This window comes from Leuciscus leuciscus (genome assembly GCF_965113295.1).
Source record: "Leuciscus leuciscus genome assembly, chromosome: 3".
NCBI lineage: Eukaryota > Metazoa > Chordata > Actinopteri > Cypriniformes > Leuciscidae > Leuciscus > Leuciscus leuciscus.
In genome coordinates this window covers 43,929,298-43,952,735 of record NC_138727.1, presented here as the reverse complement: position 1 = coordinate 43,952,735, position 23,438 = coordinate 43,929,298, and the positions used below count along the sequence as shown (strand labels likewise).

The following is a 23,438-nucleotide window of genomic DNA, read 5'->3' as shown; positions in this document are numbered from 1 at the left end:
GTGAAATCAGACATTGAGCACCCCCATATAGCCAAAATGGCATGATCCCGTTTCATAACACCTCTGCGAAGATTTGACCGTGAGATTGGTAGTCGAATCCGGCTCCTCCTATCAAAGCATCGAATTTTCGACTATTCGGGGGCATATATATATAGCATAAATAAATAATTGGTGATACCTAATTCTTTTCTTGTTCTTCGCCAGAATCAGGACTTCTTATTGCATATGCCGGTGGGTAATGGCGGTTTGTCCCAGGAGCCCTTGGGTCCCGGAGGCAGACTGACAGTCGGTGCTCCTACACTGCCTGCTCCAGATCTCAGCTCTGCCCTCACCGCAGACACAGTGTGTAGCTGTGAGGCCTGTTATGAGCGGAGGTATGTCCTGCATCAGTCCCAACTAGTCTGTTGTTTGACTGATCAGTCTACTTAAATGTATTTCGTCATCTAAAATGACTTGATTGTGGTTGCTTTGGTTAGGGAGATCACGGCTGAGTCAGAACGGGAGTCACAACAACTGCAGAATCACTGGTCTGAGGTCAGATACCTGGTCCGGTGCATTTACCGTCAGACTGGGACTCCGCTGGCTGATGATCAGGATCAGCCTCTAGACCGGGACAAAGAGAGCATGAAGGAACTCGTTGACAGGTATTCTTTCAGAATGAATTTATCCTAAGAAACACAAGATACAGTTGTTTAATAATGTTTTTATCTAAAGGATTGAGCCAGAACAAATCCATCTAGCAGTTTTTGGGAAAGGACACAAAATAGCACTGACATTAAGATAACCATCAGAGTTGTTAAAACAATTCAATCATGTGGTTGCCACTGTAAGTGATTTTAGCTTCCACTGTTTTGTTAATCACAGCCACACATGTTCTCTCCAATTTCAGCAAACCCAAACACACAAAATGATTCACAGACAGAGCTCTTTTCTCTGTCTAGTTTTCTTATTGGTACAAATTTTCTTATTGGTTTCTTATTTCTTCCTCTTGCTGTTTACACACCCTTGGGCTGAACACAGAGACAGGTGTGATTTCTTATTTCAGAGATATTTCTCAGATAATGGGGTCATTTTATGCGTAGTTCCAGAAAAAAGGCTGATTCGACCGCATTCGCCATCATAAGTATCTTCATACTTCATACAGTACCTTTCAAAAGTTTGGTGTCAGTAAGAATTTTTTTTTAATTTCAGTTTTTACATTTTGAAATAAATTAATACTTTTATTCAGTTGGCACTCATTACATTTTTAAAAGTGACAGTAAAGGGTTCCATAAGGGTTCCATTTCATATAAATGCTGTTCTTTTTAACTTTCTGTTCATCAAATATTCCTGAAAAAGTTTATTACGTTTTTCCCCAAAAAATATTAAGCAGCACAACTGTTTCCAACATTACTAATAAGAAATGTTTCTTGAACACCAAATCAGCATATTAGAAAGATTTCTGACGGATCATTTGACACCAAAGACTGGAAATATTATATTAAATTGAAAACAGTTATTTTAAATTCTAAGAATATTTCACAATATTAATGTTTTTGATCAAATAAAAGCAGCTTTGGTAAGTATAAAACACCTCTTTAAAAAAAAACATTTTTAAATGGGTGTGTAATGTATAGCACAAATATTTTATAAACAATCAGGTTTGCTACAAATAGTCTTTATCCATCACTGGGATGTGTTTTATGTACGGGATGTGTGTTTTATGTATTGTAAAAGTGGTGTATTGCAGGCTCTTAGCTTTTTTTTTGACAATGTGAAAATGACAACGTGCGCTGTGGTGTTGTGAATCTGCCAATCCTATGTGATAAATAATAACTAGGGCTGTTAATGCATGCGATTAATTCAAATTCCTTATGTGAATGCAAATAAATTACTGAAGCACGCAAAATCGCGTCATTAACGTAATTTATCACGCAGTTAGATGATCTTAGAAATCGAGAGCATCTACAATGGTGCAAGACCCTGTAACACTCTGTTTGCGATCAGATCATTTTAAGCCTCTACACTCCAGGAAAGTTGTAATTCCAGTAATCCAGTAAGTGAATTCATTTAAACGGCACTAATGTAAAGAAAACCAGGCTGATAACTTCAGAGAGTTCAGGGAGAATAGAGACTCACGTTGCATTTTCAGTGAATTATTCATTCCTGTTAGGCATGTGACGGTTTACAATTTTCATGTTGCAATAATTGCTCAAGCTCTTATCACGTTATACGATATTATCACAATATTGAAATAAGTGTCATACTATAACAGGTTTAATAACTTTTTTCTTATAACAAAAATTACTGAACATTTAAATACAATAAAACTATACACACACAAAAAAAATTATAAAGTAAACAAATATTTCAAACATTAAACTGAAAAAGAATTATAAAAAACAATAGGTAACACTTTACTATAAGTAAATAATAGTTAGCGTTAGTTAATGCATTAACACTAACAAGGAGCAATAGCGACATATGTTACAGAAGTTATTATTATTTAATAGCATTGGTTAAAAAAATACAACTGGTCATTGTTAGTTCATGTTAGCTCAGGTTTTTATTTTAATAATTAAATGTTGAAACTAAGTATTTTTCATTTTCGGTTTAACTAATGAATTAACTAATGTTAACTAATAGTCTTATTGTATAAAGAATCAGAACATTTTAAATAAAAATCTAGGGCATGTTGTAGTCCAGATTAAAATGTTCGAAATAAGTAGCCTATTAAGTCTAAGTATTTGGTGCTTTGAACACCATTATGAATACAAAAATCTGAATGGCTGTTTAAAACACTTAAATACTGTTCAGAAATAGAAAGTATAACCGCTGCTTTGTTTACAGGGGTTACGGCTGCATTTCTGATGTTCCATCAGCGTCATCTGCTGTCATTGAAAGTGCATTTCATTCACTCGTTCCGCCATGTTCCTCATGCGTGTTGGGCTTGTTTACAAGCGCACATGTCTCTTTGATGCAGCACACACACACTGTTGTATATTTTAACTGGTTGATGGAAAAGTATTCTTAAAATGAATTCTAAAAATCGGAATAATTTGTAATAAATAATTATGCATGGTATTTTAAAGTGCCCACGATAACAAAACAGTGCATGTTCATTATCGTGATATATCGTATTACCGTATATCGGCATATATAATGTAATTCTAAATGTAATCTAATTCCAGTGAGTGTTTTGCTTTAAAACACGAGCTCTGTCATATTCTGTGATTGTTTCTGAAGAGCGCGAGCCCTCACGCAACGCTCTGAGTCTTTGTGAAATACAGGCTGAACGGAACTTCAAAACATCCCACCGCTGTATGGCCAGATGATACGCAAAGCAAACTACATTTCTCGGCTTGGTAAAGCAAACCAGCGTCTCGCTAGTGAAGTTTTGATGGATGAGTATTGCAATTAAGGTAAAAATGATTGCGGTGACGTACAGGAGTCGCACAGCAAGCACGCATGAGTCCGTTATATTGATGCGCAAATTCCTGTTCCAGATCGCAGCTTGACTTGTCTAAAATATAAACAAGCTCTTTGCTGTTGTGCTGGCTGTACACATACTATACACATACTATACTATACATACATACAAGGGTTTTTTTTTCTGTAATATTTGTTTTGTTGTTTTTTTTGTTGTTTTTTATGAATTAAATGGACATCATTTTGTAATTTGGTTTCCTTTTGGAGTCTCCAAGTGTCCTTTTTCGGAAAGACCTTGAAAAAAGCTTGTAGAAAATGCAGTTTTGTCAGAATCACCTTTCAATCTGATGATTTACTTAGCTGGGTATACAAAAGATGATAAAATTAACGTGTTTAACAAGACAAATGGTGTATGCCTAATTTCACGATAAGTGTGCGATTTTAATCGCGATTAATCTCACGAAAGGGTGCGAGTAATCGCAATTAAATAGTTGAATCTATTGAAATCCCTAATAATAACACATTAATTATTCTACTGGACGGTACTTGGAATCTCTCATTTCTTTCCCCAAAGACTCACCTTGCTTTCTCTTTATTTAGGCTTTGTGAGAAGGATCCCTACCAGTTGTACCAGCGTCTGGAACAGCAGGCAAGGGAGTACGTCTTAGAGATGAAGGTGCGTCTACTCAAACACCTGTCCTCAGGCTCAAAGGCACCCGGTGCAGCGGCTCAAGGGCCTCCGCAGGCCCACCAGTTCATCTCACTGCTGCTAGAGGAGTACAATGCGCTTTGCCAGGCGGCCCGCACCATCAGCAGCTTCCTGCTCACCCTGGTGTGTTGATGCAACCGTATTGTACATGCATTACATGTACATGAGTGTGAATAATGATAATCCGTTTAAGCTCAAGCATCAGTATGACCTACTATTAGCCCTGTTCTTCCTTTTCAGGAGAACGAACATTTGCAGAAGTTTCAAGTGACATGGGAGCTCCACAATAAGCACCTTTTTGAGAACTTGGTGTTCTCTGAACCCATCCTGCACAACAGTCTACCTGCCTTAGTGGCCCAGCTCAGGTATGGTCTTCAGTGAATCAGTTAAAACTTTATCATTCTTATAGCATTTCTCTGTCTGTATAGGATGTCATTGGTGTGATTTTTGTTTAATAGGCAGGGCACGACATCCCATGATTCATACAGTGAGGATATGTACCGTACACTCCTGGAGAGATACCACCATCTGGACCAGGAGATGAGTGCAGTGGCTCTTGAATGGCTGGAGTGTGAGAAGAGGATTGATGACTATGTTGATGAGCAGGTATAATTCATTCGTAATGTGAAAGTGGTCTTATTGAACTAAGTAATCGTTTGTGGCTCTCAAGGCTGATCTTGCATCTAATGCCAGTTTTGCCTGTTTGCAGTTGCTTTTTAAAGTTGAAGGTCAGAATCTCACAAATCAAAGGACAGAACCACATAAGTCTTTAATTAATAGAAATGTAAGTTGCAGCACAAGTCACTCATTATTCATTAACAATTTTCACACTTGACTTTTGAGTGGAGCTAAATGAGTTTCCACATTTATTTTTAAAGATGTCTTTAAGAACTAAGCAGCGGATGCTCAAAGAAGACGCAGAGATCTTCAAACAGAAAAGATTTTTTGAAGAGCAGGTAAGATTTCCTCCTGGTCTGATTGACCCTTTGTTCTAATTGAGATTAAAAAAGGTTGTTGAGGTAAATGTACTTAAATTACAGTCTGCATGTACAGTGTGTTCTTGAAAACGAATGGAATTATTGATTGAATGTGTTCCTGAATAACAAGAAAATTCCTCATTCATAAAACAGCACACTAGATTTAGATTCAAGGCACACATACATTCAAAGGTGAAGATAAGTACTGAGTGTCTGGATGCTAGTTACAACAATTATTATGAAATGATTATGCTCTCAACCTATCATTTAAATTGCGTAACTAAGTACTTTTTATTGGTAATGGCCTGTTCGCTAAGCTTTTTTAGCATTCCTGACAGACTTATTTCCAGCTCATAGTTCTGAAGGATACGGTGGCCCAGTAGTGCACAACACAATGAAAAGTAAAAAAACAAATATAAGTTAACAAAAAACAACAAAAATGCTCCCGCTCCTTTATCGGCCACTATAGAGGTTCTGTTAAAGCTAAGAGCTTTATACTAGAGGTAATGGTCTAATGAAATATTTTTTTTACTGTATTACTAATATTTTTTTTAATAAACCCTTCAACTGCATTTATTGCATTTGAAATTAGCCAAGTCATTAATATAGCTATGTACATTTTAAGTGCCATTTAAGAAGCCTGGTAAATTTGGATTTTGTTTGACCATTACCTCTAGTACAAAGCCCAAACTTTACCTTTAAAGCATCCTTTATGTGGCCGAGAAATGCTGCTGTGAAATGACTGATTCAACACTAATAATATGTGCAAAGTTCAAGAGTCCATAAACAAACATTAGATGGGGAATTTTGGGGGGATTTTGGTTGATCATTTGACCCAGCATTAAAACCATGTGCTGCATTATTAAAGAGGAGCTTCAAGTGTCAATAATTAGCAGATGGATAAGTATTTTAATGCAGACTCGTCATAAGTCATCACATATATTGGACATTTCCGGTATGTTGTGGCTGGTGTGGCTTGTTTCCATTGTGTTTCGTTTTTAACTTTGCGGTTTAAATTTCGTTGTGTTCACTGTAGATGAATGATGATTACACAATATTTTATTTTTATTTTATTTTATTTTTTACATATTAAATGAGCAGAAACGTCTCTCTTCATCTAGCCTTGTATACTCCATTGCACATGTCTTGTGGTAAAAATATCTAAAACACTATCGTTAAAAAGTTTAGGGTCAGTACATTATTATTTAATTTTTTTACAGTTTCTTCAAGGACCCATTACATTTGTCAAAAGTGACCGTAAAGAAATTCATGTTACAAATGATTTTGATTTCAAATAAGTGATCTTTGGAACTTAATATTCATCAAAGAATCCTGAAAAAAAAATTTTACTACAAAAATATTAAGCAAGAACTGTTTTCAACATAATAAATAAATATACCGGTAGATAATAAATGTTTCTTGAGCAGCATATTAGAATGATTTCTGAAGGATCATGTGACACTGAATGACGAAAGTAATGATGCTAAAAATTCAGCTTTGCCACAACAATAATAAATTACTTTTTTAAAATGTAATAAAATATAAAACGGCTTCAACCTTTTGAACGGTAATGTGTGTATTGTGTATATATCTGTATCTTGAGGGTTTTCTTTGTAAAAGAAACTGTGTTCATAGCCATTTCTCAGTTATCAGCACATATATTCTATTATATATGTTAAATGTCTTAACAACCCACAATTATTGTTTTAATATTGTGATTGCAGTTCCTACTGAACAGTAAAAAGTCTCTTGGTGGTGACAGTAAGTTCACAGACACAGTGAAACACATGCTGTCCTCCAGACTGAGTATCCCAGACTGTCCCAACTGCAACTACAGACGGAGGTACTTTCCACTTATATTCAATAAAATTATTTGTAGCTCTTATTTGCTGTTCTTTCTTGAATGTGATTCTTTTTGGGGGCCATATTTAAAAAAAATGCCACTGGCAAAACATAACCTTTTGGTCCTTTGAGTATCTTTGACCTCACTGTTTTTTGTGTATCGTTAGCCTCAGTGACTCATAATAAAGGTAATATATATTTACCTCCAGATGCACCTGTGACGACTGCAGCCTGTCTCACATTCTCACCTGTGGCATCATGGATGCTCCCATGGCAGAGGACCTGCATCTAAAGCTGCCCCTGCAAGCGGAGCCTCCCCGGGATTACCTGTCAGAGGTCCATCCCCCCAGCATGTCATCGGGCAGCTCAGGGTCCGGCTCGGCCCCAGGCTCCCCCATCACCATCCAGCAGCATCCACGCCTCATCCTGCCGCAGGATGGCACCACATCATTGTGAGTTACAACAGTTTTATTTGCTCTCTTTTATTTGAAATGTAGCTGATTACTTGGACACTTAAAACTTTGAACATTGGGACGTAGGTCCCATAAGTATCTATCTAACCTTTTGTCTTCTATGAAAATGCTGTTTATTACAAAAAAGGAACTGCAATTGTGTGTCTTTAAGTACGCATTGCTATATGAACAATCAGTCAGTTGATGTAAATGATTCATTAAAGGAATCAGCTCATAAGACTCACTTTTTGTGAATCAGACAACATTGTTCACACAACAGGAAAAATGCGAGGAATTTTTTTTTTGTCTCACTGCATTCACTTCAGACGGTGCACTCATATTCAGAATATTGGATAAAATATGATTTATTTTTGCAGTGGCAGTGCAGGACACTGATTTTAATCTTGATAATTATGAAACCCCAAATTTGATTAAAAAACATTTGAATGATAGTGTATATAAATGTAAAATGCAGTTTCATGGACAGTGAAATCATCTCAATTCACCTGTCATTGTCAGGTGCGGCATAAAGTTTGTTGTCCCTTGTCTGCTTGCTTTATGGCTGCATTTCGTAATAGTTTTATGAGCGGTCAAGGGTTTTTACGTGGATAATGCTGAAATATAAGCTTGGGAATATTTTTTTTTGTGTGTAATTTGTAGTACTAGTAATATGTCTCCTGTGGACAGTATTGCAAAAATCAGATATGGGTCAGATCAGGCAAGTTCCAATTATTATAGTCATTACTGTATTTATGATTACAGTGACTTAATTATGTACTTTCCTGCTAAGCTCACTCAGTTTCTGTTTTTCATTTTCATCAGTTTCTTATTACATCACACTAGTCCAACAGCTGAGTCATTAGACTCCTTTTGCTTTCTTTCTTTTTCCTTTTCTGCCTCAGCGATGATGAAGTGCCTCCGTTGTCTGCTATCTACCCTCTGAGTGGGTATGAAGACCCTTCGGTGGTGGCCAGCATTAATGGCATCCACAACCAACTCAGTGGAGGGGAAGAGAGAATGACCCTTAAAGATAAAGTAGGTGGCAGCTGATCATCTGACAGTGTTGTTGCTGCCTACAGTGTACAATAAACATTTGTCAACTGGAAACATTTGGCATTTGAGTTTGAACAGTGGTAATAAGCGCTCCTCTCTCGTTTTCTCAGTCTTCACGGGGGAGCAGCAGCAGCAGCAGTTCCTCTGAAGGTGACGAGGGGGAGAGGGAATGTGGTGGGGAACCTCCAGGCCAGGAGTCGCCGTTCTCTGGAGGAAAAAATGACTGTCCGCCTCCATCATACCCCCATACACAGGTAGAGCTTAGGAAAAGATGCGTTAAGGGACTATATATTAAAGGGTAACAACCCCAAAACAACTTTTTTTGGTTAATGACCTGTAAGACCGGGGCCTTGTTAGTGCTGTTCATTGATTCGAGTAAATGTTTTGACATTTGGGTATAAAGTGTTTTAATTCTACAATATATGGTGTAAAAACGTCTGAGTGCTGCCCTCTTCGAGTTGAATGGTGGCTACTGCAGTTAAATTTTCCTTTTTGAAGTTGTTTCCCCGCGTGACGTATGCAGGCTCTGCCAACGGCTCACTACCCACGCCCCTGGCACGAGCTCACCATGCCCTTCGCTAGCATTGTTGGCATCGGGAGTTAAGACCGCAGATGGCCCTGTGGCCCTGTGTCCAGACAATTCACCCTCCTCCACTTCAGGTGAAGGTGGGGGAGAAAAGTTCTCTACTTCAAATGACCGCTCTGTTGCAAAGCTACTGGCATCACTCCAGTCACCCATCTTTGCGAGTCTGACAGCTGTCAGTCAATCCGCCACTGCAGGTCTCAGGTGCACGCCCCCCGTTCAGCCCCGCCCTCGGTTCGTCCTCTCTGTCTCCGCTGGGCTCTGCCCACTTTTCCAGCATTTTTCAAATATTGGTTTACAGGGGTTGAATTACACTTTAAACATTTCCCCCTTGGCATCAAGATTAAAAACTGTTAAAAAATGTATTTGATCTTTGATTGAGTCAGAGAGAGTCCATTGGTTTGAGTGGTTTGCATTTGCAGGTATTGCAGTAAATGATCTCGGATAAAAATGACCTCTTTCTTCTTTTTTTCTTTTTTTAGATGGATCAGGTACAACATCCATGCGAGTGTCACGTGTGTAATCAGGGCACCGGGGATGGTAGCACTTCCAGCCTGAGCTCCACCTGTCTGCCTACCAGCAGGCTGCACACAGGGGGTCACCAGTTCTTCTCAGAGAAGACAGCAGCCCACCCTGCCCTCCACCTCTACCCCCACATACACGGCCATCTCCCCTTGCACAACCTCTCCCACCTGCCCAGACCACTGCTGCCCACCCTCTACTCCACCCCTCCGCTCACACACAACAAGGTTAGACGCACGCACATGCACAGGAAATTCCCTGCTTGTAGGGACTCAATGCCTGTTATTTTTCCAGCCACAAGGGGGGTGACTTGTATCAAATATCAAAATCTTAAAAATCTGCAAAATATCACTTCCTACTGGGCATGTCCCTTTCCACATCACTGACTATTGCTTATCAAGCAATGACGTAATGCCACTATACATTTTTCTGTAACATTTTAAGTATCCAAATCACTGATTTTCATGGTAAAGACATTCATTGAATTTTTTCATGTAATGATCCCAACTCTCTCCACACCATCTTCTCTAGACTCTCCCTCCCACCCCCACGTCCAGTCACACAGGCGGAAAGCAGCAAGTGTTCAACCCCACCCTACCGGAGCATGTCTACCAGAGCTGCTTCAGCACGGCGGGGGACTGGAACGGCTCTTTGCCATGCCCCTCGCTCAAACTTGAGAACCTCTGGGACACGCACATTATGAAGAACTGGAACCCTTCTGTGCTGCTCCAGGAGCCATTACCTGGTCAGTTTCTCAAGCCTTTTTAAAGATGTTCTGCACACTTCAATGTAGATAATAGTAAAACTAAAATGCATTAATCTGTAAGTAATTCAGATGTTTTAAACCATTGAAAGGCTCCATTTAGATCTGGTATTATGTGTCTGGTGATCAGCTCATTCAGACGAGGAACACTCTAAAAGTCACCATGAAATTAACTTCCCTTACCCTATTGTCAACATCTCTTTTTTTAATAATGTGAATAATGTCCTCACCTGCGGGAGTACTGGCCAATTATCCATCCCTTCCAGCAACCTTTAACTGACATGAGTTTGTTACATTTAGCAAACGACAATGATCCAACAATCGAATCTATTCACGATGGACAAAGTCAAGCCCTGTCCTCAATTTTTTTTCACTCAGATTTTCGTTACAATAAAAAGTAAAGATGATTGGAATTTCCTTTTCATGTCTGCTTGAAAAAATAAAGGTTCTGAATGGCCATCTATGATTCCCTAAATAACCTTTAATATCAATGGAACTTTTGTAATGCACAGTGGAACAACATTCATCAAGAACTGCTCTCTGAAAGGTTCTTTGAGGAACCAAAACTGGTTATTCTATGGCATTACGGCAAGGGGTACTTTTATTCAAACCTTTATTTTTAGGAGTGTAGTAGAAAACGCATTTGACCAGATCAGTTGTAGTAAAGCACTAATATGTCCAAGACAACCACAAATAACTGCCTACTTGCCTGTCAATCAGAGGATGTGCTAAAAATAAGTGTTTCCAAAATATTGGAATACGATCAGATTATTTGGAGAAGCACAAACATACATAGAGGACCAGGATCTGAAATTTTAATTTATATACTTGACTAAAAGAACAGAATTAAGCTTGAAATATGATGAATGGATTGTATACAGTCACAAAATCAGAGTCCTACCCTCAATCTGATCAAAACTTGTACCAGAACAGCCATAACCGCACTAAAGTAGTTGAGTGAATCCATTAAATTATTTTCATTTTCTAAAGTCTTAACCCCTAAAAATATATACGGGATACATGAGTCACTTACAAGAATTGGATATAGTGTTAACATTAGGACATATTTTGACTTTTTGAAGCCACAAACTAGAAACTACAAAAATGTTAAGCTGTTTGGTGGAGCTGTTTTTGACCTAAGTAATATTAGCGATCAGACACGTGTAATCGCCCAGCCATCATTACCAAAAAGTCATCCACATAGGAGGTATTTTTTATCCCCGTTAAGCGTTTGCTTTTAAATAGTGTGCCCTTTCTTGACCATAATTGATGGGTTTCCCCGAGACCGCAAGAGTGGTGGTGAGGAACTTTTGGAGAGAGATCAAAATTTGTGAATGAGTCAAAATGCAATTTCTAGCACCACACCTCAGACGAGCTGTCTGTGTCCAAAAGTGGGTGACATCACTGTAGTAACAACTAGTGGTTCATTTCAGCTCCTTACAGTGTTAGTATTAGTATTAGTATTTTATATATATTTAAATGGTCACTACATTACCAAAAAGGATGTGCCAAGTGGGTTTTATTGTCTTCAATATCTCTATGATCTCACTGAAACTCTTCTCCCTGTCAAAGGTGACATGCTGGGTCCTCCTCTTCCCGACGTGCCCCTTCTCTCCTCCAGTTTGGACCCCACTGTCAACCCCCATCCTTCCCCAGATGGCAAAGAGAGGAAGAACGGCGCCAAGAAAAAGTGTCTCTTCAACTACCAAGATGCCTTCATGGAGGCCAGTGAAGTGGTGATGGCCACTTCCTCTGCCACCTCCTCTGTCTCCAGTGCCGCCACCACTGTCCAGTCGAGTAATAATCACTTTCACGTTTCTAAATGACCCATCATGAGTCTTAAGATTGAATTTTTGCTTTCATTTGCTGAATTTCCTTCTTTTTTTTTTTTTCTTTAGATGAAGTTTTCCATAATTTAGGTAAAGAGGACCATAGACATCCCACTCCTGTTGCTCCTAGGAATAGCCCCACCAGTCTCTCGTCTCTCCCCCCTCTCAGCGGAACCTCACACCCTTCTTCCCCCAACACACACCTACCAAGTATAGGTACCCAGTCCTTTTCAAAGACTGTAAGTCAGACTCCTGTCTTCATGGATGTCCATCAGAGTCTGTGCTTGACATCTGGTGAGCAGCCAGCCGCCTCAGTTGAAGGTTTAATCAGTGGTCCAAATAGCGTGTGCAGGTCAGTTCATCATCTGTAGTATTTATATGCCTTCTGTGTGATGTTCCTGCTGTCCCCTCATCCAAAAAATAGACAGGCTGTTCTAATTTCTATGGCATGTCAAGCTTTTATAGTGCCCCTATTATGGATTTTTGAAAATGACCTTTCATGTAGTGTGTAACATAGCTCTAAGTGAATGAAAACATCCTGCAAAGTTTTAAATCTGAAAGTGCACCGTATATAAAGTTATTGTCTTTCAAAAGTAAGAGTCGACTCCGAGTCAATGAAATTAATCGTTTTTCAAACGAGTCATAAGCCGTTTCGTTGTGACTTCAAGACGAAACATTAGCATATTGCCCGCCCACTTATTGCGCACGCAGACACCAGGGAAAACTTGAATCCCCTCAAACCTGCTGTTGATTCCGGTGGACACTGTATAGCATCATGTCGAGAAGATGCTGTGCTCTACAATGTGAAGGTAAAGCCAGTTTTTTTTTTTTCACTGCCCAAGGACGAGCATGTGAAGATTAAGTGGTTAAAATTCATCTTTACCACAATACCACAGCAGTATAATCCTAAACTTTTGCTGTGTTCCCTTTATTTTACTTAAGACTGCTTCTCAAATCTCGGAGTTCAATGCAGGATTCGCAAACCGCTTTCTCTTGAAAGATGGTGTTCAAAATACTTCGTTTTGATTTTTATATTGTGTTGGTCTCCTGCTAACTGGCTAACTCACATTATTACTGTCTTACTGAAATACTTCTGCTAATCAGTTGTGGGCCACTATTAACGTTACCTAAAACTGTGTCTATTAATGCAGATTGTCTGTCGTTCTCACTTCTTTGAGGAAAGATTAAGCATGGAGCAAGATTTGTTTTACCAACGTTTATGTATCATCAGTCATTCACGCTATAGCTCGGCTAATGTATGCACTGTTATTGATACAGTTTCCACATGTTCACTGCAATAAATTAGAAAAATACTCGGTAAATAAATAAGTACTTGAAAAATAATAGGTTTGTTGATGGACATGCACTTGTTAATGCTGATGGTGAGGAATTACAGTTGCACCATCTCATAATGTCCCTCAAAGTGAGTAAGTTAGTGTATCACTGAAACATCCTGCTCGAGTTGTCCTTGCGATGGAGGTTCGGGTTGAATAACTAGTTTTTCCAATGTTTCATCATCGGACTCGCGCTTGGATTGATATGGTAAAATCAACGTCATTGTTCGGTACTGTGTTTATTTTACGGTGTAGGAAGCCTCAGGACACGCAGAGTTGACGTTGTTATGGCAATGGGCTTTTTTGTTTTCGACAGCTGTACGTGATAGACCAATCACAACAGACTGAGCTGTCTGGCCAATCAGAGCAGTGTAGCTCGTGGAAAGGAGGGATTTAGAGAGATTGATTCATCTGGCGAGTCGTTTGAGAATCATTGAAAATGTGGTGATGTGCAAATGTATAATATGAGAAAATTTACAGTTTTTTTACCTTTGATGCATGTAAACCTGTTTTAGGAGACTCCAAAACAACATTAGGAAACTTTAAAATAGCATAATAGGGGCACTTTAATATTTAATAAATAAACTGGAATATGAGCTGGAATTGAGTTCATATACTCACATTTGGAATGTTTTTGTCAGTGATCCAGACTGTGAGGGTCATCGCTGTGAAGGGAACGGAGGCTACGATCACCAGCCATATGAAGGAGAGGAGAGCCAAGATGATGACAGCAGCTCGGAGCACAGTTCATCCACTTCCACCTCAACCAATCAGAAGGAAGGAAAGTACTGTGACTGCTGCTACTGTGAATTCTTCGGTCACGGAGGGGTATGGAAACACTCTCCCTTGGCTTTCACCAAATATAACAATATTAATAATACATTACATAATTACATTATTTATAATAAACAATAGTATTTTGATTGTCAGCTGATATTCAAGCTTTTTTTATCTATAGTATCTGTTGATATTGGATATACAGTAGTTTTGAATATTTCATTGTTTTGCTCACTTCCCTGTTTTTACGTTTAAATTATCTTTGCCATCATCTAACACTCACTTAAAGTTGATATTTTAAAAACACCTATAATTTTAGCAAATCTCACAATTAAAATTATTCTGTTAACTATGGTAACTAATTAACAAACAGGGAAACTAATTAGGAACTCAGGAAAACAGGAACAGAGTGAAAACTAAGAAATCATATGTAAAACAACACTGCATTTGTTTACACTATAAATTAAATTTACATTAATCCTAAATCGCCTAAAGAGCAGTGAGTGTAATTAACATTAAGGACATAGACAGAAGCAGGAATATTAGGCTGCTGTCACTTTAAGACCGATTGTATGGATTCAATATACTGTTAGACATGCGACTCATTTCCCAACTGTTTATGTTCACTTAACACATAACCGACGCCTTTGAAAGGCACGTCCTCATGCCGACAACTGAGGTGGTAGGGAGCGCGCTCCGGAGAAGGACGTGGAACAGGTGAAGAGCAGGAACAAGTGCAGGTGACAGTGTGAGAAACCAGGGTGGTAATGATGGTGGAATGAGCCAGGGGAAGGAGTAGCTAGGTGGGGACCCAGAGCGCAGCCAGGATCCTTTTTGCGGAGTCGATGGAGGGAGGAGCCATGGTGAAGGCTTGGCTGTTGACACCAGGGGGATGAGTGATGGAGATGAGGCAGGCGCAAACAGAGAGCAGATGGGACCGGGCGACACCGATGGTCCTGGAAGCAGAGGCGGAGTCATAGTGACAAGTGTCCGAGGTGGTGCCAGAGAACTGAGGTGGAGCCGGTGAGGCCGAGGGCCGAGGTGGAGCCGGAGGGAAGGCAGAGCCAGACAGTGCTGAAGGGGTGGAGAGACGGAGCACAGCGGACAGCTCGGAAGTCCGTGGCTCAGGCAGAGCTAAACTTATTTAAACTTAAAATCGAAACTCTTTTGTGCAGTTCCCGGACAGGGTTTAAATTAAGCCAGGAGTAGGCCTTAATCTAGAGTAGTTAATCGTGGTTTATAAAATGGCTTTCTGAAACACAGATTAAGTACAGATTACTAACACCTGGGCTATGAAGTCCTGAACTAAAACAAGATTAATTTAAAACCAACTGTGCTAATCTGAATTAGCATGACAGAGGTTGCCTATAAAACATGGAATGAACCAAGAAAATCTTAAAATTGCATGGAACTGAGAAGTAAATCCAAATCCAAAACAATGACAGTAGAAAAAAGTCTGCAATCAAAAAAGCTTTACTGGACAAGAGAAAACTCTTAAAGCAAATAGCAAAGAAAAACTGCACACATCAGCTGTGGAATCTATGAAGCCCTTAAACTAAAGGGACATGCTGAAGGGAAAAAATATGAGATGGGAGAAAAAAATATTTATCAATGTTTTTGCGTTTTCTAGTAAATGTTTTGCGTTCCCTCGAGAAACTGCATTTGCTTGCAAAATGTTTTCCATTCCCTCGAGAAACTTTTCGTTCACAAAAATGTTGTGAGCGAACTCAAAGTTTCTTACTCTATCCACTCCGAGCAGGATTCGAACCAGAGTTTCCAGCATGGAGATATACATCCAGCATGGCTATAATGCAGCGTTAATCCGAAGTTAAACCTGCCTCCTGGTAGGTTTTATTTAAGTGTCAATTTAGTCCTGGATTAGCTTTAGTCTTCCTCCAGGAAATCAGTTTATTAAACTCTGGTCTAGACCAAGCCTAGGACTATTTAAAAGACCATTACAGAGAAAGCAGATTTCTGTTAATCTGGTTTAAAAGGCCATTTTAGGACTAGGCTTAATTTCTGTCTGGGAAACCGCCTCATGATATTTTCATATGAAAAAAGTTTGCATTCTCATACTCGCACTCAATTGCTACTCTTCAAGGTTTGATGATTGAAATAGTTTCTCAATATAAATATCTGGGCCAATAACATTAACTTTTAATTGATGATTCCCTCTCTTTTGGGCCTTATGTTCACCACCTTGTGAAAAAACTCAAGTTGTAAATGGGATTTTTCTTTTGAGTTAAGACCTATCTTTCTTTTGAAGCAAGGAAGAGATTGGTAGCTGCTACTTTTTTGTCATAGATGTATTATTTTGATATTTATATTCAGGCGCCTAAGCATTGTTTACAGGTGTTGGATTCTGTTTATCATGGAGAATTAAGGTTTATTACTAATTCAAAAGCCCTTACCTATTGTTTACTGTTCTCGGGATAAATCCCTTAATTAACCAATATACATTAGAGAAAGGGCAAGCAGAATGGGTAGATAAATAACAAATTATTTTAAATGAATTCTGTGGTTGGGAAAAGATGTCTACCCTTTCAAATCAAGACACGACCAAGTTGTATTTACAAGGTGCCCAAATGGCCATACTAGACTTACTAATGGGCATTTATTGAAGGGTGAAGAAGCACCAAAATGCCTCTAAAACATATTCTTTTGGACTGCCCAATCTTTAATGTTATGAGACAGCACTTTTTATCTGGACAAACTTTGAAGGACTTATTTATGGATCCAGATTAAAAAAATAATAATATTTTTTAGCACAAGTACATTTAAAGAATATTTTATAGAATTGTACTTTCCATTGTTTTCATTATATTGTACTTATGATGTTATGTTTGTTAAATGTTTATGTATCTGCCATGTAATAGCCAGTGATGCTGATATGGCAATAAACTCAAATTCTACTACTACTACTATTGTACTCTCGGGTTGGAAGGCCTGTGCTGTCATCCCATAGACTCAAGCACTGGTACATATTTATATATACAATTATTTTGGGTTTGCTTCCCTTTTACTTACAGCAGCATATCATAATTTTTTTTTTTATTATCTTTTAAACATCTGCTTAAATATATCTTGTAACAACCAGTTACAAGATAAATTATTTTTAAAAGAGTTGATATCACTAAATTAATTTAAGGGTATTTTAAAGCATTTGATTTTGGATTTACTTGCGATTTGTGTACATTCTTTGTATATGTATATTTATGTTTTTATGTTTAAATAACTGTGCTGCCTGTCTTGGCCAGGTCCCTCTTGTAAAATAGACTTTAAATCTCAGAGTTTTATTTCCTGGTTAAATAAAGGTTTCATAAAAATATATAAATGAATAAAAGAGCAACATCTGACCAAGGCAGTGCTGGAGGGATAAGGGAGTCCGGTAGAGCCGTAAGGATGGTGGTCTCTGGTGAAGCCGAGGGAGGAAGGAGCCAAGGCGGAGCCAATATGTCGACAGGCCGGATCTGCAGAGCAGAGTGGAGTAAACCAGGGGCCAATAAGCTGACAGGAACCAGCGGAGACAGAGGACACTTGGAGCTGGGCGGGACCAGCGGAGACACAGGAGACTTGGAGCTGGGCGGAACCAGTGGGGACATGAGAATGAGGGAAATATCCTCTTCCAAATCAAAATAGCCACCAGCGATCAGCAGCAGCTCACCCTTTGCAGTGGGAGTGTGGGCGGGGTCTACATCCATTCCCTCGAACTTCATTAGCGGCACATGTCTAGCCAGCTCACGCACCTAATCAGACTCACAGTGGGGCTCGGGCTCCGGGGCGATGGTTGGTTCCGTCCTTTTCTCTGGCGCTGGCTCATACATCGCGGCAGGTTCAAGCCCTCCATCTACAGTGGGCTCTGGCATCATGTCCGTGCCACGGGGTGATGGCTGGCTGGGCTCTGGGTCCAGAGTGGGGCTAGTGATGTCTTCCGATGTTGAACGCTGATCTGTTGTTCACCAGCACCTACTCCACAAACAAGGTGAAGGTCCCCCAAGACCGACATCGGGCTGGCGTGCTTTTGTGCGTTCGTTCAAGCTGGCGTAAAAGACGACGCACAGAAGAATGCTCAGGAAAGTTTGTGTGACGCCAGTTCTAAAAATCCTCAGGTGTGGTCCTCAAAAGATTGCTGCTCCTGCTCCAATGAAGCGCACGACGGAAGGAATTCCAGAACAATAAATCCCCTAAAAAAAAAACAACCTCAGGAGATCGTTGGAGATACAGGAAACATAACCACATTAATACTGACGTCGATAATACCTGACAAAGAATTAAGGAAAACCCAGTGCTTAAACATATGCTGAGTAACACAGGTTTGTGGAATTATGGACTATGGAAACTAATTAACAAACATGGAAACAAACTAGGAACACAGGAAAACAGGAAAAGAATGAAAACTAAACTAAAACGGGACATACATGTGACAAATAGTGATAAACCGGAATTTGTTTTGAGAATAGGAAAGAATATTGATGTGCCATTTATCGGTTATCGATCATAACATAATCGACCTGTAAGTGGCTTATCGGTATTTGCAAGAATTAGAACATGATGGAAAGTACAATTTCCTGTCACTTTAACATTATCATAAAGCAGTCCTTACTCACAGATGGTCTTGAAAATATGCATCTACCACGGTATAGTAAAATCTCTTCAAGTTGACACTTTTCTGCTCGTACACACTGTATACATCAGAACGGCCAGCTCTATTTCAGTTCTAGTCAGTCACTTTGAGGTGTTATCAGAGCTTTTTAATCAGTGTGTGGTGTTCACAATGTCTGATGGATCAGCACATGCTCTTATTTCCTGCACCAAATCAGTTTTGAATAATCCAGTGCTTTTGTCAACCAGCCCCTATTAATGGAATATTTGTGGAAGCAGTTCATGTTAAGCGTTTACCATAGAAAGTGTCATGAATAAATAAACTAACTACTCATGTTGTTTGTGGTTTATAGCCTCCTGCCGCACCCACCAGTAGGAACTATGCAGAGATGCGGGAGAAGTTGAGACTCAGGCTGACTAAGCGGAAGGAGGAACAGCCTAAGAAGGAAGAATTGCTGCTGGAGCGGGATGGGGTGGAAGACCATCGCAAGGTAGAGGACCTGCTACAGTTCATCAACAGCGCAGACAACAAACCTGTCACCAGCTCCAAAGCAGCCAAACGTGCCCGCCACAAACAGAAGAAGGTAAACTCATATCATGCTTTTTTGTCTGTGTCTACTAATTTATGCAAAAATACATAAATGTAATACTACTGTTCTGATATCGTAATGAAGAATAAAAGGATTTATGTATATTGGTGCTCTGATTGATCAGGTGCCAATGGTTATTGGCCGATAATAGCTTTATATAGTTTGATCGTGGTCTCTATAAAGGCTGTTCAGAAAAGCGGATCAGATGATGCAAAACTCGCGAGACAATTTTTCTGTACACAGCTAAAATTCCTTCACTGCATTAACTGTCTGACAGTTCTATCAAGCATCTGAAAAACGACAATAAATTTGCAAAGTCTTTGTGTAGAGCGGAGACATTGCAACCACAGCAACTCCATAGCAATGACAGTAAAAATCTAGAGGTATGCGTTTTTTTTTAAATGTTAAAAACATTTTTAGTGAATTTCTTTCCTTCAAAGAGGTGTGCTTTCTTTCCTCCCTAAAAGCCCAAACTTAACATCCAAATCAGCTAGATAAGTGATTGTCGGTAAATACAGTCTACTGTTGCTAAACTGCATGACGTGCTCTAATTAAAAGAGCAATTAAAGGGATAGTGCACCCAAAAATGAAAATTAGCCCATGATTTACTCACCCTGAAGCCATCCTAAGTGTATATGACATTCTTCTTTCAGACTAATACAATCGGAGTTACATAAAAAAATGTCCTGGCTCTTCCAAGCCTTATAATGGGAGTACATGGGTATATTTTTTTCGAAGTCCATCAAACCCTATCCATTCGTGATAAAAGGGCTCGAAACGGCTCTGGGGGGGTTAATAAAGTCTTTCTGAAGCAAAGCGATGCATTCGTGTAAGAAAAATATTCATATTTAAAACTTTATCGACTAAAATAACTAGCTTCCGGCAGACGGCCGTACGCAAGTCGACCTACGCCAAAAGAGTAACACTTTAAAGTGTTTAAAGCTGCGAAATATGTACTGTTTCCATTCCCCAAGCGACCTTCTGTGCATGTGCTCCGAAATGGTTAAAATCACACATGGCATGTCAAAATGCTCGGCTTGGTGAGTAGTCGGTTATGTGTTAAGTGAACATAAACAGTTGGGAAATGAGTCGCATGTCTAACAGTATATTGAATCCATACAATCGGTCTTAAAGTGACAGCAGCCTAATATTCCTGCTTCTGTCTATGTCCTTAATGTTAATTACACTCACTGCTCTTTAGGCGATTTAGGATTAATGTAAATTTAATTTATAGTGTAAACAAATGCAGTGTTGTTTTACATATGATTTCTTTCTGTTGATAAAGACTGTTCTGCGTTTTATTTGTATTTATTTCACAGTGCTGTTTTTAAGCTCTAAAGCTGTTCCCAATTACTTTTAAGAGATGGAATGGAATACGTTGCACATGTTGCTTGCCAATAAATAAGAGTTGTCAAATCATGATACTTTATTTCTTTTTTTTTTATATATACTTAAAATATATTAAGAATAGTATCATTTATTTCGGTGATCGCATCGACCAATACTGCTTTGCCGTTATCAGTGATCGACCCAAAAATATAATATATATGTATGTGGGTATATTTGTGTGTATATATCTTATGGGGGTTGTCATGAGATTAACTGTCTAGGGGTTTGTTTGGGTGCAGATGGAGGAGAAATCCCGTCTTGAGGCAGAGGCTCGGGAACTGGAGATGCAGCAGCAGCTTTTAAAGGAACAGAGAAGGCAGCAGCAGGAGGAGGAGGAGGCACTGAAGCAGGAGCTCCTCCGTCTGCAGGAAATGCAGCACTTGAGGGCATCTAAGAAGAAAAAGAAAGACAATAAAGCCAAGGAGGTGACCAAGTCTGAAATTCCTTCTCTCGTTCCAACAACCAACAACCCTCAGCCTCTTCAGCAAACAGCACAGAGCGTTTTAGAAAAGAACATGCAGAACGGCAAAACACAGCTACTGCACAGTCTCATCCGTCTCGGTCCTAAGGAGCCTCGTCTAGAACCTGAATCACCTATCAATGGGAGGAACGGCCCATCGCAACAGCCAAGCCCAAAGACTTGCAAAGAGAGACCCTCAGACTTTCCCGCCCTCCAGAATGGCACCACCTCCCACCCAGAGTCCTCCCATACCAAGGTCAAACCCAAACAGCAAACAAATGGCTCCAAAACCAACGGTGAAGCCACAAAGAGGCCAGCCGAGACCTCCAAAGCTCCAGAGCCTCCAAAAGCTGGGAATGCGGCCAGCCCTCAAACTGACGCCAAAGCCAAGCAGAGAGCTTCAGAGGAGTCAGTGACCGAGATCAAGAGGGAAGAGAGGACTAATGGGAAAAAGCCACAGAATGGAGGGAAAGACGAGAGGAACTCTCCAATTATCGAATCTTCAGCTTTAGACCCTCCTCAGCAGAATGGCAAAGTCCCAAACAACGAGTCCCCTCAGCCCAAAAGCAAACCCAAGAAGAATAAGAAGAAAAAAGCAGACAAGATGAATAACTCAATAGGTGAGTGTGAACTGCCAAATTGTCTGAAGATAAACGATAAAACTAATGTTTTACAGTTTGTTCATTTTTGAACAAGTCAGAATTCTCTTATTGTCCAACAGATGATGTGTTTCTGCCCAAAGACATTGATTTGGACAGCGTAGACATGGACGAGACCGAACGTGAGGTGGAATATTTTAAAAGGTACTGTTTGATAGTATTCAGTAATATTTTGAAGTGCGGTCACATTAGTGAAATTTCGTGCAAAAACAGGTCCATTGTTAATAGCATGTATAAAGGTCTGCTTATACAGTAGACACTTTCAAACCAGGCAGCTTTCTGTTGGTCAGTGCGACAAATTCGTGTGACCAACTTGAACGTGCAAAATCTGCATGGGGAACTTTTTCATCTTCACACGAAACTCCCTATCGTGTGGATTCCTGTTGGAATGACTCTTTTTTGCCATTTGGAATTTCGCTAAGCAATGGTAAATGTGACCTCACATTTTCTCAGGTATTCATGACCTTTTGTTCCCCAATGAATTTATTCTTCACCCTTTCCGCAGGTTCTGCTTGGACTCTGCACGACAGACGAGGCAGAGGTTGTCCATCAACTGGTCCAATTTTAGCTTGAAGAAGGCCACGTTTGCTGCCCACTAATGGGTCTTCCAGAGACAATGGCAGGAATCGATAAGCGTTCCTCTGGTTTCTTCTCTCTCTCCCACATTTCTACAGATTGACTGCTGACCCCAGTGCTGCTATGCTTCAACCGCTCCTCTGGTCTACATTATCCATGCCGCCTTGCCTTTTCCTTGTTGCTCTGGTTTCTGCAAAGAACCCAAAACGGGCTTATATTCCTGCAGTACTTCTGGAGAGAAAAAAAAAGAGCAAAGTCAAAAAACAACTCCAAAATGCTACTCTATAAGTTTATCCCTATTATTTTGGTTTCCCTTTTCTTCTTTTAAAAAGCGTGTGCGCTTTTTGTCAGTGAGTGGGCCGTTTCCCTTAGGTCTGTGTGTCATGTTCTGGGTTTTCTCTGGCTTTATGTACATTTGGATGAAGGCACTGCAAATGACATGCTTAAAGAAAAAAGCTGAATATGAAAAAAAAAGATCCTTTTATTCAAATCAACTGTGGCTTTGCTCACCTTTGCACCTAGCACTGCACTTCCTCACACCTCATCGTCAAGAGAATCGGACTGGTCAGCTTCACGTCATTGTCCCCTTTCTCTCCCTTTATCAGGAGATTGGCTAATACTTGACAATGTTCACGTCAGTTCCATTTAAAATTGTTCAGAGTAACAACTGTGTTCAAGTTACCATTTTATTTTTGTTTTTTATTTTTCATTTTTTTTTCAACTTGTACCAAGCTTGTATCAGAATACTTTCAGAATTGAATCGAAAAGAACAATACTCACACTATCAATCTGTTATAGAGTGTATATTGTATTAACACTGAAGCCGGACTGGCTACTTTTTAACATATTGTTAAGTAATATTAAAATCTTGTCTTTCTTTTTGAAAGATGGAATACAGTAGAGTGGCAGGACA

General features: G+C 39.5%; 1 protein-coding gene across 1 annotated transcript in view; it reads left to right on the top strand.

Moving 5' to 3' along the window:
• Window positions 1-23,438, top strand: part of fam193a (family with sequence similarity 193 member A) — a 30,930-nt gene extending 7,492 nt beyond the window's left edge. The window contains exons 4-23 of the mRNA XM_082163202.1: window positions 205-374; window positions 477-644; window positions 4,009-4,240; window positions 4,358-4,482; window positions 4,576-4,723; window positions 4,827-4,901; window positions 4,996-5,073; window positions 6,819-6,937; window positions 7,146-7,388; window positions 8,291-8,423; window positions 8,552-8,695; window positions 9,507-9,773; window positions 10,078-10,291; window positions 11,882-12,106; window positions 12,208-12,490; window positions 14,114-14,300; window positions 19,205-19,435; window positions 21,070-21,910; window positions 22,012-22,093; window positions 22,455-23,438. Of these exons, the coding sequence (XP_082019328.1) occupies window positions 205-374; window positions 477-644; window positions 4,009-4,240; window positions 4,358-4,482; window positions 4,576-4,723; window positions 4,827-4,901; window positions 4,996-5,073; window positions 6,819-6,937; window positions 7,146-7,388; window positions 8,291-8,423; window positions 8,552-8,695; window positions 9,507-9,773; window positions 10,078-10,291; window positions 11,882-12,106; window positions 12,208-12,490; window positions 14,114-14,300; window positions 19,205-19,435; window positions 21,070-21,910; window positions 22,012-22,093; window positions 22,455-22,548 (4,059 nt within the window). The 3' untranslated portion in view covers window positions 22,549-23,438. The remainder of the gene's footprint in view (window positions 1-204; window positions 375-476; window positions 645-4,008; window positions 4,241-4,357; window positions 4,483-4,575; window positions 4,724-4,826; window positions 4,902-4,995; window positions 5,074-6,818; window positions 6,938-7,145; window positions 7,389-8,290; window positions 8,424-8,551; window positions 8,696-9,506; window positions 9,774-10,077; window positions 10,292-11,881; window positions 12,107-12,207; window positions 12,491-14,113; window positions 14,301-19,204; window positions 19,436-21,069; window positions 21,911-22,011; window positions 22,094-22,454) is intronic.